Source organism: Vitis riparia, chromosome 2 (genome assembly GCF_004353265.1).
Source record: "Vitis riparia cultivar Riparia Gloire de Montpellier isolate 1030 chromosome 2, EGFV_Vit.rip_1.0, whole genome shotgun sequence".
Classification (NCBI taxonomy): Eukaryota; Viridiplantae; Streptophyta; class Magnoliopsida; order Vitales; family Vitaceae; genus Vitis; species Vitis riparia.
This window is the reverse complement of record NC_048432.1, coordinates 12,723,120-12,739,180: the sequence shown is the minus strand read 5'-3', so window position 1 is coordinate 12,739,180 and position 16,061 is coordinate 12,723,120. Positions and strand designations below refer to the sequence as shown.

Genomic DNA, 16,061 nt, shown 5'->3' with positions numbered 1-16,061 from the left:
TTTCCTGTGAGTGTGGTTAGTCAATTTCTACAGTCACCATGTGACAACCATTGGGATGTTGTGATCCACATTCTTCGATATATTAAAGGAACACCAAGCCAAGGTATGTTGTGTGAAGACAGGGGCCATACCAAATTGTTGGTTACACAGATGCAGACTGGGCTGATTCACCCTTAGATAGGCGTTCCACCTCAGGGTATTGTGTTTTTATTGGAGGTAACTTAATATCCTGGAAGAGTAAGAAACAAGATGTAGTGGTCAGATTGAGCGCCAAAGCTGAGTATTGAGCTATGACTTTGGCAACATGTGAACTCATATGGTTGAGACAACTCATTTAGGAATTGAGATTTGGAAAAGATGAACAGATAAAGCTAGTCTATGATAATCAGGCCGCATTACATATTGCATCCAATCCAGTCTTTCATGAAAGGACCAAGCATATTGAAATTGACTATCACTTCATTAGAGAGAAGATCACATCAGGGTGTGTTACTACAAGTTTTGTTAATTCAAATGATCAATTAGCAGACATCTTCACTAAATCTCTCAGAGGTCCTAGGATTAAATACATTTGTAACAAGCTTGGTGCATATGACATATATGCTCCAGCTTGAGGGAGAGTGTTGAATATAATGTATTTATAGTGTACAATCTTTCTTTCCTTTCTTAATATAGGTCACATATATGGTAGTTAGTTCAACCTATTCTGGTATATATATTTCTCTATTGTAAGAAAATAATATGAATGAGAATTAAGGTTTTCTCTCTCTCTCTCTTTCAACACTACTTATAAAGATTTGAGATCCAAACTGGAAATGTTCAACATTTAGAACCCAACTTGAGGGGGAGTGTGGAAATTCAAAATGTACAATTGTATTATAGTTGAATCATAGTTGTGGTATAGTTGAATTTTCTATTCTAATTTATTCCCTAATTTTATGAGAGATTTTCTCTCCTAAAATCAAGGATTAGATTTCATTTTTAAAGCAGATGATGTCCACCATTCATATATAAATATCGGTTCTATAATCAGTTTGAATGACATAAAGAAAAAGAAGTAAGTTTTTTCTCCCTCAAATTTCTTCAATGTTTTATTTTAGCATTTTTAGTTATGTTTTCATTTATTAAATCATCTAGATTTTTTTAGTAATATCATATTATCATGTTTTAATTTTCCAAATTGTTAGAATTTATTTTAATGCTTTAGTTGATTTATTTGATCTAGACGCCTTTTGGATTGACTATATAAAGAGAACTCTTTGTGAACAATAAACCAGATTTGAAGCTTCATTAGGGTCATGGGTTGATGCCTTTTTTCTTCCTATTCTTCCTTCTCTTCACTAAACCAATTCTAACTCTTTTCTTTTTGCTGTTCTACTTATCCTGCATGAGTTTAGTATCAGATCATTTCAATCCAAACCAAATTCAGCTAACCAGTTTTCTTCACACTTAATCACGACACTTTCAAACCCATTACACCACTTTCAGATAGGGTTAAAAAAACAAGTTGAAAATGAAGGAGAAATCTAATCGCTTCATAAGTTAAAGAAGAAAAGAACTAGGATGATCTCAGACATACATGAAGACCCAGTGCAGACTTTGAATTTGACTCTGGTTCAGTATGTAAACCTTTCATTAAACTTAGTACTTGATATTTTGTGTCTATTGGTAATAGAAAAATAGCCTAGATCCCTAAACCAAACTATTAAAAAAAGAAAAACAAAACAAGAAAGAAAGAAAAAGTTGTATGTTATTCACTCATTGCTCTTTCACCACCTATTTGCTTTATCTCTACTGTTACCACCCGCATAAGATATGGTATAGTTATTTCATTTTATTTCTTTATTTTAGCTATTGAAATTAACCATATTTGAGTTCAGATTAACTTAATATACTTTCACCCTTTATATCAGCATCCTTTTGCCCATCACCATGACCAAAAGCAACTTTTCCTATATATGAACCTCAACCACCCGCCAATTGAACCAAGGGTACTTTGCTCAAAACAGTTGGAGTTCAAGAGCTGTTATCCCAATTGTTTCTCATTTTGCATTAGCACCCAATAGACAAACCTAAGGAAGAGAATCGCGTTACCTCCACACTAAGACAGTTTACTCCAGACAGACATCCTGGCCTATTACTTACACCCCAGGAGCAATTTGAGGATCAGATCTTAGAATGCACAATGACGGAATTACGCATTAGTGGACTGAATCAACCTCCAATTGGAATTTAGGTGAATAAACTGAACAGATGAGATAAATCTTGATAGGTTTACCTTCCTGTACCCTCAGGAGCGTCAACCTAGGCAGTACCCCAATGAATTGAATGATATAACTAGGAGAGTTAAAATAGATGCACCTAGTATTGATGGGAGAATGGACACTATAGCCTCTCTAGATTGGTTGGCTAAAGTTGAGGACTACTTGAAGTGGTACAACATTACATATATCTAAAGGGCATGTTTTGGCAAAAACAAAGCTCATTGGGACTGCTAAACAATATTATTAGGAGTCCATAGATCCATAAAAGGCCAGGGAAGAGCCCATTAGGGTATGGCTTGAGCTAAAACATGTTGAAATTTGGCAGTCAAAGTTAGGATTTTAATTTAGGAAAGTATTTTAGGAATAAAAAAAGGAGAGATCATTTAGGATATTTCCTTAGAATTCAATTTCCTATTTTTAGGAGAGAATCAAGCTAGATTGATATTTTCTTATTCAGTCATTTGTGTATATATATGTGTATGGTGTGTACCGAATAAATCAATAAAGGAATTCAGAAATTCTTCATGGTATCAGAGCCAGTTTTCTGAAACCCTAATCCCTTCTGGCCGCCTCTTATTCAGGCCATCATTCATTCCGGCCAAGTCTATTTGGCCATCTCTCAATCCGACCATCTCTCTCTCTGGCCATCTCTCATTCCAGCCATCAGTCCCTATTCTCAGAGCCATGGGAGAAAACCTAATTCTTTCCAGTTTCCCCGTGTCATCAATTCCGGGAAACGACTTTCCGATCGGTCGAATCGTCTTCGGCAAAACATTCACCGCCGGCGACTTTTCCGGCGAACTTTCCCGGCGACGTCTTTTTCCCACACCGCAAGGAGCGCCTGGAGGAGATTTCCAATTTTTCCCAAAGCACCGGAGCCAGAAAACCACTCACGCGCCGGCCACGCGCGTTTTTCCGGCCGACAACTGCATCTCACGCGCCAGCGCGTGAACCACTTTCCGGCAACGCGTTTCCTCCTCCAGCCTCGCCTGACGCCGACTAGCCACCCTTCATACCTGTTTCTGCCATCCGAGCCCTGCACGTGCCTCTTTTGGGATTCTTTTGCCTCCGCGGGCCCTCCGAACAGTTTTTCCGGCGTTCTCCGACTATTTTTTCTCAACCCCAATCCCTGCACGTGCCTTGGGAAGTGTTCTTCTACCTTTCCGGTGGTGCCACGGTTGTTTTTCTTTTCCATTAGGCCGGTATCTCTGGTTTTCTCTCTTCCCAATTTCCAGCAACCATATTCGGCTGTCTTCCTCATCTCCATGACAAAATACGGAATGGCATCATCACAAGTATCCAGCGTCACGACACCAAAATCAGGGGGAAGTTCTGAAATTCCAAACCTTGGTGGCAGTGATTCCTCTCCTATTCTCATCACAGGACACAAATTAAATGGCCATAACTATTTACAGTGGTCACAATCTGTGTTGCTGTTCATTTGCGGTAAAGGAAAGGATGAGTACCTCACTGGAGAAGCAGCCATGCCAGAAACTACAGAACTGGGTTTCAGGAAGTGGAAGATTGAAAACAGCATGATCATGTCATGGCTTATCAATTCCATGAACAATGACATAGGTGAAAATTTCTTGCTGTTTGGGACTGCAAAGGACATATGGGATGCAGCCAAAAAAACTTACTCAAGTTTTGAAAATACTTCAGAACTTTTTCAGGTTGAATCAGCCCTACATGACTTCCGCCAAGGAGAGCAGTCAGTTACTCAGTATTACAACACACTCATAAGGTATTGGCAGCAACTTGACTTATTCGAGACTCACTCATGGAAATGTTCGGATGATGCAGCAACATACAGGCAAATTGTGGAACAAAAGAGACTATTCAAGTTTTTCCTAGGACTAAACAGGGAATTGGATGATGTTAGAGACCGAATCATGGGCATTAAACCCCTGCTAAGTCTCAGGGAGGCTTTTTCAGAGGTTAGGCGTGAAGAAAGTAGAAAGAAAGTGATGATGAGATCCAAAGAGCAACCTGCCCAACATTGGATTCCTCTGCCCTTGCTGCTCGGTCATTTAATAGTAGTGGTGGAGATCGTCAGAAACGGGATAGGCCTTGGTGTGATTATTGTAAGAAACTAGGCCATTATAAGGAGGCTTGTTGGAAGCTTCATGGCAAACCGGCTGATTGGAAACCAAAGCCACGGTTTGACAGAGATGGCAGAACACACGTGGCTGCCAACTCTGAGAGCACATCTGTTCCCAAGCCGACTCCATTCAACAAAGAGCAGATGGAGATGCTACAGAAACTATTAATCCAAGTTGACAGTGGCAGTACTACCGGGATAGCCTTCACTGCTAATCGAGGAGGAATGAAGCCGTGGATAGTCGACACAGGTGCTTCTGATCACATGATAGGAGATGCTGCCATTCTTCAAAATTACAAGCCAAGTAATGGTCATTCATCCGTCCATATTGCTGATGGTTCAAAGTAAAAAATTGTCGGGACAGGTTCTATAAAACTTACTAAAGATTTGTATCTTGACTCTGTTCTCCATGTTCCAAACTTGGATTGTAATCTTTTGTCCATTAGCAAATTGGCCCGTGATCTCCAATGTGTTACTAAATTTTATCCAAACTCGTGTGTTTTTCAGGACTTGAAATCGGGGAAGATGATTGGTAGTGCTGAACTGTGTTCCGGGCTCTACCTCCTCCCATGTGGCCAAGTCTCAAACCAAGTCTCTCAAGCAAGTTGCGTACAGTCTCAGAGTATGTTAGAGTCTTTCAATTCTGTGTCAAATTCTAAGGTCAATAAAGATAGTGAGATTATAATGTTACACTATCGCCTTGGTCATCCTATCTTTGTTTACCTTGCAAAATTGTTTCCCAAATTATTTATCAATAAAAATCCAGCATCTTATCACTGTGAAATTTGTCAGTTTGCAAAGTATACTCGAACAGTATATCCTCAAATCCCATACAAACCTTCGACTGTTTTCTCTTTAGTACATAGTGATGTGTGGGGTTCCTCACGGATAAAAAATATTTCTGGCACAAGATGGTTTGTGACATTCGTTGATGATCATACACGGGTAACATGGGTTTTCCTTATGAAAGAAAAGTCAGAGGTCGGACACATTTTTCAAACCTTCAATCTTATGGTTCAAAATCAATTCAATTCCAAAATTCAAGTCCTCAAGTCAGATAATGCAAAGGAATACTTTACTAGTAGTCTCAGTACTTATCTTCAAAATCATGGCATTATCCACATAAGTTCTTGCATTGACACCCCACAACAAAATGGGGTGGCTGAACGCAAGAATAGACATCTCTTGGAGGTTGCCCGGTGCCTTATGTTTTCCTCTAATGTTCCAAACTATTTTTGGGGGGAAGCCATTCTCACAGCTACCTATTTGATTAATCGTATGCCATCCAGAGTGCTTACCTTTCAATCCCCACGTCAACTTCTCTTAAAAAAATTCCCTCACACCCGTGCAGCCACTTCTGATTTACCACTCAAAGTATTTGGTTGCACGGCATTCATTCATGTGTATCCTCAAAATCGTAGCAAATTTGCTCCTCGAGCCAATAAGTGCATTTTCCTAGGGTATTCTTCAACCCAAAAAGGGTACAAATGCTATTCTCCAACTAACAAAAGATTTTACACTACCATGGACATCTCTTTCTTTGAACATGTCTTCTTCTATCCCAAATCTCATGTTCAGGGGGAGAGCATGAATGAACATCAAGTTTGGGAGTCTTTTCTTGAGGCTGTACCTTTTTCTCACTCAGAGTCACCAAATCCTTCCCAATCCGCGCCCACTGAGTTGTCCACACCCATGCCGTCATCAGTCCAGCTAGCCCAGCCCACAAATGTTCCTTCTCCCGTGACCATCCAGTCTCCCATGCCTATTCAACCTATAGCCCCACAACTTGCTAATGAGAACTTACAAGTTTACATCAGGAGGAGGAAAAGACAGGAATTAGAGCACGGATCACAGCCAACATGTGGCCAATATATTGACTCCATTTCAAGTCTACCTGAAGAGAACATAGGTGAGGATAGGGCTGGAGAGGTGTTAATTCCAGCATTGATGATTCTACTCTGCCGATTGCATTGAGGAAGGGTGTTAGGAGATGTACAGATCATCCAATTGGGAATTATGTTACGTATGAAGGGCTATCACCATCTTACAGAGCATTTGCTACTTCTCTTGATGATACTCAGGTTCCAACACAATACAAGAGGCATTCAAAATTTCAGAATGGAAGAAGGTAGTACAAGATGAGATTGATGCACTTGAGAAGAATGGGACATGGACTATCACAGATTTGCCGATTGGGAAGAGGCCCGTGGGGTGCAAGTGGATTTTCACCATAAAATACAAAGCAGATGGATCAGTCGAGAGATTCAAGGCTCATTTGGTAGCTAGAGGGTTTACACAATCCTATGGGATAGACTATCAGGAGACTTTTGCTCCTATTGCAAAACTAAACACTATCAGGATTCTTCTCTCATTGGCTGTCAATCAAGATTGGTGCTTGCAACAACTGGACATAAAAAATGTGTTTCTAAATGGTGACTTAGAAGAGGAAGTCTACATGGAAATACCACCTGGTTTCGAAGGAAGTATGGCAAAGAATCAGGTTTGCAAACTCCAAAAATCCTTGTACGGCCTTAAATAATCTCCCCGAGCCTGGTTTGATAGATTCACAAAGGCAGTCTTGAAGTTGGGCTACAAACAAGGTCAGGCTGATCATACTCTATTTGTCAAGAAGTCTCATGCCGGGAAAATGGCCATATTGATAGTCTATGTCGATGATATTATTCTATCTGGGAATGATATGGAGGAATTACAGAATTTGAAGAAGTATTTGTCAGAAGAGTTTGAAGTTAAAGACCTTGGAAATTTGAAATATTTCCTTGGTATGGAAGTGGCTAGATCAAGGAAGGGAATTGTAGTCTCTCAAAGAAAATACATACTCGATCTTCTTAAGGAGACCGGTATGCTTGGATGCAAACCAATTGATACTCCTATGGATAGTCAGAAGAAACTTGGTATCGAGAAAGAGAGTACACAGGTAGACAGGGGGAGATATCAGCGACTCGTCGGGCGCTTGATTTATCTCACACACTCGGCCAGATATTGGCTTTGCAGTGAGTGCTGTAAGTCAATTCATGCACACCCCCACTGAGGAACACATGGAAGCAGTCTACAGGATTCTTAGATATTTAAAAATGACACCAAGGAAAGGTCTATTCTTCAGAAAGACAGAGAATCGTGACACTGAAGTATACTCAGATGCGGATTGGGCAGGAAACATCATTGACAGGCGGTCCACTTCTGGATACTGTTCTTTTGTCTGGGGAAATCTTGTTACCTGGAGGAGTAAGAAGCAATCAGTTGTAGCCAGAAGTAATGCAGAAGCTGAGTACAGAGCTCTAGCACAGGGAATCTGTGAAGGGATTTGGATAAAAAGGGTTCTTAGTGAACTGGGACAAACGAGTTCATCTCCGATTCTGATGATGTGTGATAATCAGGCAGCTATAAGCATAGCAAAGAACCCCGTGCATCATGACAGGACCAAGCACGTTGAGATTAACAGACACTTCATCACAGAGAAGGTGACTAGTGAGACGGTTAAATTGAACTACGTTCCTACCAAGCACCAAACCGCAGACATCCTCACTAAAGCTTTACCTAGGCCTAACTTCGAAGACTTAACTTGCAAGCTGGGATTATATGATATATATTCTCCAGCTTGAGGGGGAGAGTTGAAATTTGGCAGTCAAAGTTAGGATTTTAATTTAGGAAAGTATTTTAGGAATAAAAAAAGAGAGATCATTTAGGATATTTCCTTAGAATTCAGTTTCCTATTTTTAGGAGAGAATCAAGCTAGATTGATATTTTCTTATTCAGTCATTTGTGTATATATATGTGTATGGTGTGTACCGAATAAATCAATAAAGGAATTCAGAAATTCTTCAAAACATAAGTTAGAAAAATTGCTTCTCACTCCAGGAGAGAGATACAAGATCATTGGCAAAACGTGAAATTGTCAATCTCTAGCATCACTGAGTATTCAACAAAATATGAGGAGCCAATGTTGAGGTGTGATGTTACTGAGGAGTCCTGGATGATAACTACTAGGTTCATTAATGGTTTGAGGCCAAAAATTAAAAGTGAAATGAAACTACACTCTCTTGAAACCTTGGAAAAAGACTTCCACAAGGCCTTAGAGGTGGAAAGATCCTATAAGATCTTGCTTCTTAAGGCATGACCTACCCACCTAGGGATTTCTGGGACTTTTCCTTGAGATAGGTCCAAAAGTAATGCCTTTCCAATCCAACTATGTCAAAGAGTGGCTACTAGTCACATCAAGGAGTAAGCAAGGGCAAAGAAATCTTTCTAGGAATAGGAATGACATTGAGTGCCACTATTGTAATAGTAAAGGCCACATAGTAGCAAGTTGCCCTCATTGCAATTCAGCCATTACACACAAGTTGAATGATACTTGTGAGGAAGAAAACATCATCTGAATGGTTGACCCTTCTGAAAGTTCATCAGGTTTAGGGAAAGAGTTAAATCCCAACATGCATAATAATGAACCCCATCTCAATGTGATGAGGTGTATCCTATTTACTCCTTTCAAGAAATGATGATTAAAAGTGTACTTCTATCTTTTATACTGAATGCCAAGCACGGAGCTAAAGCATGTAAAATAGTTTAGGTGCTAGCCAAGGTAAGCCCCTTGGAAGAAGGTTGCTAATGGGTCACGTCAATCTGAATATTTGCTTTTCATATTTAGTGGATTTGCTCCATAGTTGACAGAGATTCATGGTTTTACACCTATAGAGAATTCTATAGGTGGTTTCCACATGCCTTGTATCCTTATCATTTTGAATGGTTCTTCTATATTCTTGACCATAAATTTATTTTCCAATCAGAATGATCAAGACATAAGATATACATGACACCACCTACAGAAATCTCTGTCAATCACCATCTACTTCAGAGATCCCCCTAGAAGGAAACTTTAAGTCAATACAACAAAGATATCATACCCATACAGGGATTCAAGTTAACAAGAGAATTCTCATTAAGATGTCAATAGTTCTTAAGCATCGAGATGTGTTAGAAATATTCAAAATCACAGTTTAATTGTAACCACAAATTTATAAAAATTTGCAAATTGAGTCTATTTCAATAAATATTCAAACAAAGCTACACATCCATGCTAAAGAACTAAAATTTCTTTGATGGGAATGAAGAACATAAAAAGATTTTACCTGTCCTTCAAAGAAAAAGAGGTCATATAAAAAAAAGAGATCATACCTGGGCTTCTGTGATAATGATGGTCACCATTGTTCTAGGTTTTCTGCAAACTTTTCCTTTCAAGTGAGAGTCCAACATATTTTTTGAAACAGGAACTTTTACAGGCTTCATATCCCCAGAGGGCATCCGAATTATGTTTGAAAGTCCCCTGAGTTCAGCAGCTCGAATAAAAATATCTTGACCAAGTTTGTTTTGAGGGATAATATAATAATTTCTCTTATGGTGAACATCAATGACAGATATTCCATCATCAGTTGGAGAAACTGCTGTCTGTTTAATGAAATGAGAAAAGAAGAGTTACTGGATCTGGATATATTTTCCAAATAAGAATAATAGCAAGTGCAATATAGAGGTTAACAGGAGGGAACAAGAAGAGTTTACTCCTTTTCTATACAATTCATGGACTTGACTAAGATTGCTCCAACTGGCATAAGCTTGAAGAATCATATTCACATTAGAGACTGAAACATTCAATTTCAAATCCCTTGTAGAGGTAAGGCGCAACTGAGAAGCAGCACTTGGGGCATTGAGATCATACTTGTATCTGCATATGTCTATACATTAGGATCTGAATTCAAACCTTACATGCATAGGTACATAAACAAGGATAACAAAAATCATATTGAAATTAAAAATGTGAAGTAGACTCTTGAAGTCACAAACAGAAACACTTTAGCCGAGATTGGTGAGAAATCTAATTCTTAGTTATAGATGCAGATGGATCATTCTTTGTGATTATCTAAGGAAGTATGAAGTGATGGTGTGATGATGTTAACATGCATAAGATGCTTTTTATCATGATTATTTATGGTGCTTTGTCCCAATTATTTTTTGTTTGCAAAAAAATGCAATACATATTCTTATACAACTACAATAAGACTAAATACGAAGTATCACCTTAAGAATCCATCAACTGGCTCTACAAGAGGCTCCCAAGTCTCATACTTATCATTATATGACCTGGCTGCCAAAGAGAAGCTAACAGTGGAATTCAAGTAGTCAGGTTTTCCATGCAAACTAAACCCAATTCCACTTAAAGATATGTTGAACAATGGAATCATCTGCAAAATTCCACAAAGACATTAGGGACATAAATTTAATAATCATTCTGCAATATAGTAACTCTAATTTGAGTATCTTAATCATAAAGAAAATCTTTGAATGGATGGTCAAGATGTTGCAAACAATATAACAATCTGAAACTCAACTAGTTCCAGCTAAAATTTTCATAAGGAGATAGTGACATGTTTAAAGGGTCAGAACATACAACAGAAGTTTTGAATTGTGAAAAGAGCACCTCTTGATGTCCTTTAGAGAACATATGCACAAGTGTCAAGACAGAAGGTGTCAAGTTGTAAACATAACAAACCTTTTAGTTGATTTCAACTTAAAACAATAAAAATAACGAAATTAAACAAAGTGGGGAAAAAAGGACACATCTTTAAAGATAAGCATGGCTAGTTGATCTCCCGTCAAAATTCTGTTTAGAAACTGGTCTACTTGTAAAAATTGTCTTTGGTACATATTGTTTCACTGACCCATAAAGGATAGTTGCATCAAAATGTGGTATAGAGCATCACCTTGAGAATCCATCAGTTAGGCCAACAAGCATTACCTTGAAGACAACAATTTCTCCAATTTTATTGTTTGCATAAATGAAAGGTTTATGTCGCCATGAAAAGGGGAGAAAAACACCACCTTATAGGTGGCTTTTTTTCTTAAAAATAAAAAATAAAAGATTATCTTTATGTTATAAAATAGAAGGTATCAAACCAAAGCACATATTATGACTCAAGAAAAAGACGGATTATGGACCAAACAAGAGATGAGGGACGTCTGTTTTACTTAGAAATTTGGATTGGCAACCGAAAAGCTGAGAGGCTGGCTAAAAAAGGAGTCATATTATTTTCTGAACTCATTGGGGACCTTGTGCCCCCTTGAATTTTCTGAACTCACTGATACTCAATTGGATTAGAAGTCTAAATGTAGGAGTGAGGGTTACTAATCTCATTTCCAATTTATATATCTGCAAAGAATTCAAAGAAAAAGACTATAAGCTAATGGTTGTGTCAGAATTAAAGCAGATTTTAGGGTCTAACTGTGTCCTAGAATCCGGTTTAGTCAATAATTTGTGTACCCTTTTGTATTTTTTAATAAGTAGTAGATCATGGAGTGATTCTAGGGATAGCATAGCTGTATTATACTCTTTACTTACTTCCTTTTCAGCTGTACAGCGTGTATTAATACCCCTATAAAATTTTTAATCAATGAAGGGAAGAATTATTCTTAATCTTTTCTTGTTCTTCCTCTCATATGGTATCAAAGCACAAAAGTGTCATATAATTTTTCTTTCCCGACATTTTATTTGGTCTTCAGTGTCGTTCTTTTTTTACAAACTTTTCTTTCACCTTTAGTACCAAGTTTGCTATTTATCACCACTTTTTCTTGTCCTTCTACCTAGTTCTTCTTTACCAATTTAAGGTTTCATTAAACAAAAAAATGTTGAAAATTTCCTCAACTAGTTGACGTAAATGAAGCTCTTTCTTAAAATCAAAGGAAAATGGGGTACATCAAGGTTTTGATTTAATGTTTTATATTTGAGTGTGTTAAGCAAGAAGATTTTCAAAGAGGCAATCAAGAAGACACATCAAGCCAAAAGAAAATCAAGGAGGAGAAGACTTCAAAGCGATAGTATTCCAAGTTAATTTTTCTAGGATCTCTTCATAAAGTGGTTTGTGTACTAGGTTCATATTGTATTTTATTTTAGGACCTAAAATCATCCTCATGCTTAAATCAGTTTTCTTCTGTGATAAATTGGATGAATAATCTTTCCAAATGAAAATCAGCTTTGTTTAGTGCTTCATCATTAAAAAAGTTTTCAAAATATTAAAGAGTTTTATCTAGTTCGGAGCAAAAGTTTCAAAAACTATAAAACTTATTTATGCATTTTCTAATGATTTTTATAAAAAATAAGATTGATTATTTCAACAACAAAAACTGATGTTTTAACATGCATTTCATCATTAAAAAGGGTTTTTTAATCTTAAGTTTTCATCTTGAAAGAATCTAATCCGTTAAAGATCATTTGTGCATCAATTTTCTATGTATTTTGTATGTTTAACCATGGGTTGACCCAAGTAGTCAACAGATTGAGGAGAAATTTTGGCCGAGGAATCTGTTGACTGACACCTTAATCAGTCAAGATATTTGGACCAATGTGTATACCATTTATCTCAATAAAAGAACGAATGTTTTCACTAAAGGCCTTCCAAGACAATTATTTCAATCCATAATTAGCAAGTTCGAAATGATAAGACATATTTGAACCGGCATAAGGGGTAGTGTTGAGGATATTATGTTGATTATATTGAGAAGATTATGCTCTCTTGTTGTAAATGAGACTTAATTGTAGATGTTTTTGTAATGTACTAATAGAAATCAATAATTAGGATAGGCTGGCTGCTAGCTGCTTTTCCTTATTTAGCTCTACTCATTCAAACTATTTTATATTATTTAAAATATTGTACTCATTCCAGAAACTAAAAAGGAAAATTTTCAAAGCTCTCTTTAGCTTTCTTCTTCGTTTATGAATTATGGTCTAAATAGCATATCCGAACTTTAAATAAGTTTGAAGGACGACCTCTCACATCTCCCTTGCTGTAGAGAGGAACATACAAGTTTTGCTGATTTTCATCTGTATTGAGTTCACTTGATAAATTGTTGAACAAATATTTTCATATAACTCATGGGTATTTATACAAAGTACACAACACTATTTTAGGATAACCAACTAAAAAAAAAAAAATCGACAACCACACAAAATAATGTATAGTTGTATAAATCACAACTACACAATTAGTTACGGTTGTACATACAGTTGTCCACAGCTGTACAGAACTGACTCTCCTTCTCAAGTTGGTACATAGATATTGCACATGTCTAACCTAGAAAATGATGCATAGAATGTGTTAGATAGTGTACAGTTATTTCAATTATTTACTTTTCCTTTTCTTTCCTTATTGTATTGTGGGTCCCACTAACATGTATATATATACCCAAGTCCAATGTGTATTAGTTAACAGTTTTTCAATAACAAAAATTAGGGATTCTCCATTTTCTCTCTTTTCACATGGTATCAGAGCCTAGGGAGAAAAACCTAATTATTTTCGGTTTATTCGTGAATCAATTCTGAGAAACCTTTCAGTGACCGTGTTTCATTCCGGTCACTTTTCCCATCTCCTAAAGCTTTCTGATCAACCGTATCGCCGTCAGAAAACCCTCACCGCCGGCGACTTTTCCGGTGACTTTTTCCGGCGACTTTCCAGCAAAGTCTTTTCCGACACCGACCATACCATCAGGTGCACAAGGAGGAGATCTTCAAGTTTTTTCAAAGCACCGGAGAGAGATTCTCAGCCACACACAGGCCACATGCGTTTCTTCTCTGGCGGCTTGAACCTCACGCACCGGCGCGTGAGGGTGCGTGGAGCACTTTCCGGCCACGCGCTTCCACCTCCAGCCTCGCCTGACGCTGTCTAGCCACCCTTCATCTGTGCTTGTCCCTTCCGAGCCTTGAAAGTGCATTTTTTGGGGTTTTTTTGTCTCCGCCGGCCCTCTAAACAACCTTTCCAATGACCTCTGGTGACATCCTCTCCACCCCGAGCCCTGCACGTGTCTTAGGAAGTGTTCTTCTACCCTTCCAGTAGTGCCACATTTGTTTTTCTTTATTATTTGGTCTCTCACAGCCGCGGATCCTCGGTTTTTCTTCTTTCAGCCGCGATCTGAAGCCGTATTAGGGCTCTCTTTGATCCAAACATATTTCGTTCTCCAGATAAGTAGATATGGCTACTAAAAGTTCAATTTTTTCCTCTGTCATATCTGGATCTCCTATAATTACTTCGGAGAAATTGGTTGGCAGTGAAAATTACTTGTCCTGGTCTGCCTCTGTTTGGTTTATGGGTCAAGGTTATAAGGATCACCTTGTTACGCAGAAGGCGGATATCCCTGAGCTTGACAGAGTACAATGGAGGAAGATAGATGCACAGTTATGTAGTGTGTTATGGCAATCAATTGATCCTAAGATTTTGTTTCATCTTCGGACTACAAAACATGCTTTAAATTTTGGAATCAGGCGAAAGGGCTATACACGAATGATATCCAACGTCTTTATGAAGTGGCTTCTTCTATTGTCAATGTCAAACAACAAGACATGGATTTATCTACTTATGTTGGTCAGATTGCCTCTCTTAAGGAGGAATTCTTGACCGTGATGCCTCTTACTACTGATGTTGGGGATCAACAAACACAGATTGACAAGTTCTTCATGGTTCTTACGCTTATTGGCCTTCGTCCAGATCTTGAGACCGTTCGCGATCAGATTTTTGGCAGTTCCTCCGTTCCATCCTTGGATGACGTGTTTGCTTGCCTCCTCCGTATCTCCTCCACTCAGACTTTGCCATCTTATAACACTTCAGATTCTTCTGTGTTTGTTTCTCAAACTAACTCTCAAGGAGGACGCAATGGTAACCGAGGTAGAGGCCAACGTCCTCATTGCACCTATTGCAATAAGCTTGGCCACACCCGTGATCGGTGCTATCAGTTACATGGGCGGCCTTCCTGTACTGCCCACATGGCCCAGTCATCTGATCCTCAGTCGCCTCAGCCTCCCAGTTCCTCCACGTCTCAGGGTATTTCCCTCACTGACAGTGAGTATGATGACTATCTCCGCTATCAGGCCACCAAGTCAGCTTTTGTTGCTTCTATTGCCCAGACTGGTAATGCTTCTGCTTGTCTTACCCACACATCTTCTCTTGGACCTTGGATTCTAGATTCTGGCGCTTCTGATCACATATTTGGTAATAAGGATCTTTTCTCTTCTATTACTACTTCCTTTGCCTTACCTACTGTTACTTTAGCTAATGGTTCCCAAACTATGGCTAAAGGTTTTGGTTTCGCTCATCCTCTCCCTTCCCTACCTCTCCATTCTGTCCTTTATTCCCCTGAGTATCCTTTTAATCTTATTTCCATCAGCCAAATAACTCGTACTTTTAACTGTTCTATCACTTTCTCTGATAAATTTGTGACCTTGTAGAACTGGAGTACGAGGAAGACGATTGGCATAGGACGTGAGTCAAGGCTTCTATCACCTCACCTCGCCTTCAACTCCTGCAGTTTGCATTTCCACTGATGCTCCCCTCCTCATCCACAGTCGCCTTGGCCACCCTAGTCTATCCAAGTTCTAGAAAATGGTCCATCATTTTTCATCTTTGTCGTCGCTTGCGTGTGAGTCCTGTCAGCTTAGGAAACATACTCGTGTCTCGTTCCCAAAGCGTTTGAATAATCGGGCAAAGTCTCCTTTTGAACTTGTCCACACTGATGTTTGGGGCCCTTGTCGGACCGCGTCTACTTTAGGATTTCAGTATTTTGTCACTTTCATTGATGACTATTCTCGATGTACTTGGTTATTTTTAATGCAAAATAGAGCCAAGTTATTCTCTATTTTCCAGAAA

General features: G+C 38.5%; 1 protein-coding gene across 2 annotated transcripts in view; it reads right to left on the bottom strand.

The window, feature by feature from the left end:
• Window positions 1-16,061, bottom strand: part of LOC117929459 — a 185,801-nt gene that overhangs the window by 43,039 nt on the left and 126,701 nt on the right. For both annotated transcript variants that reach the window (XM_034849741.1, XM_034849748.1), the window contains exons 40-42: window positions 10,453-10,616; window positions 9,937-10,099; window positions 9,556-9,825 (exon numbers count right to left, since the gene is read on the bottom strand). In XM_034849741.1, coding sequence (XP_034705632.1) covers window positions 9,556-9,825; window positions 9,937-10,099; window positions 10,453-10,616 — 597 coding nt within the window. The remainder of the gene's footprint in view (window positions 1-9,555; window positions 9,826-9,936; window positions 10,100-10,452; window positions 10,617-16,061) is intronic.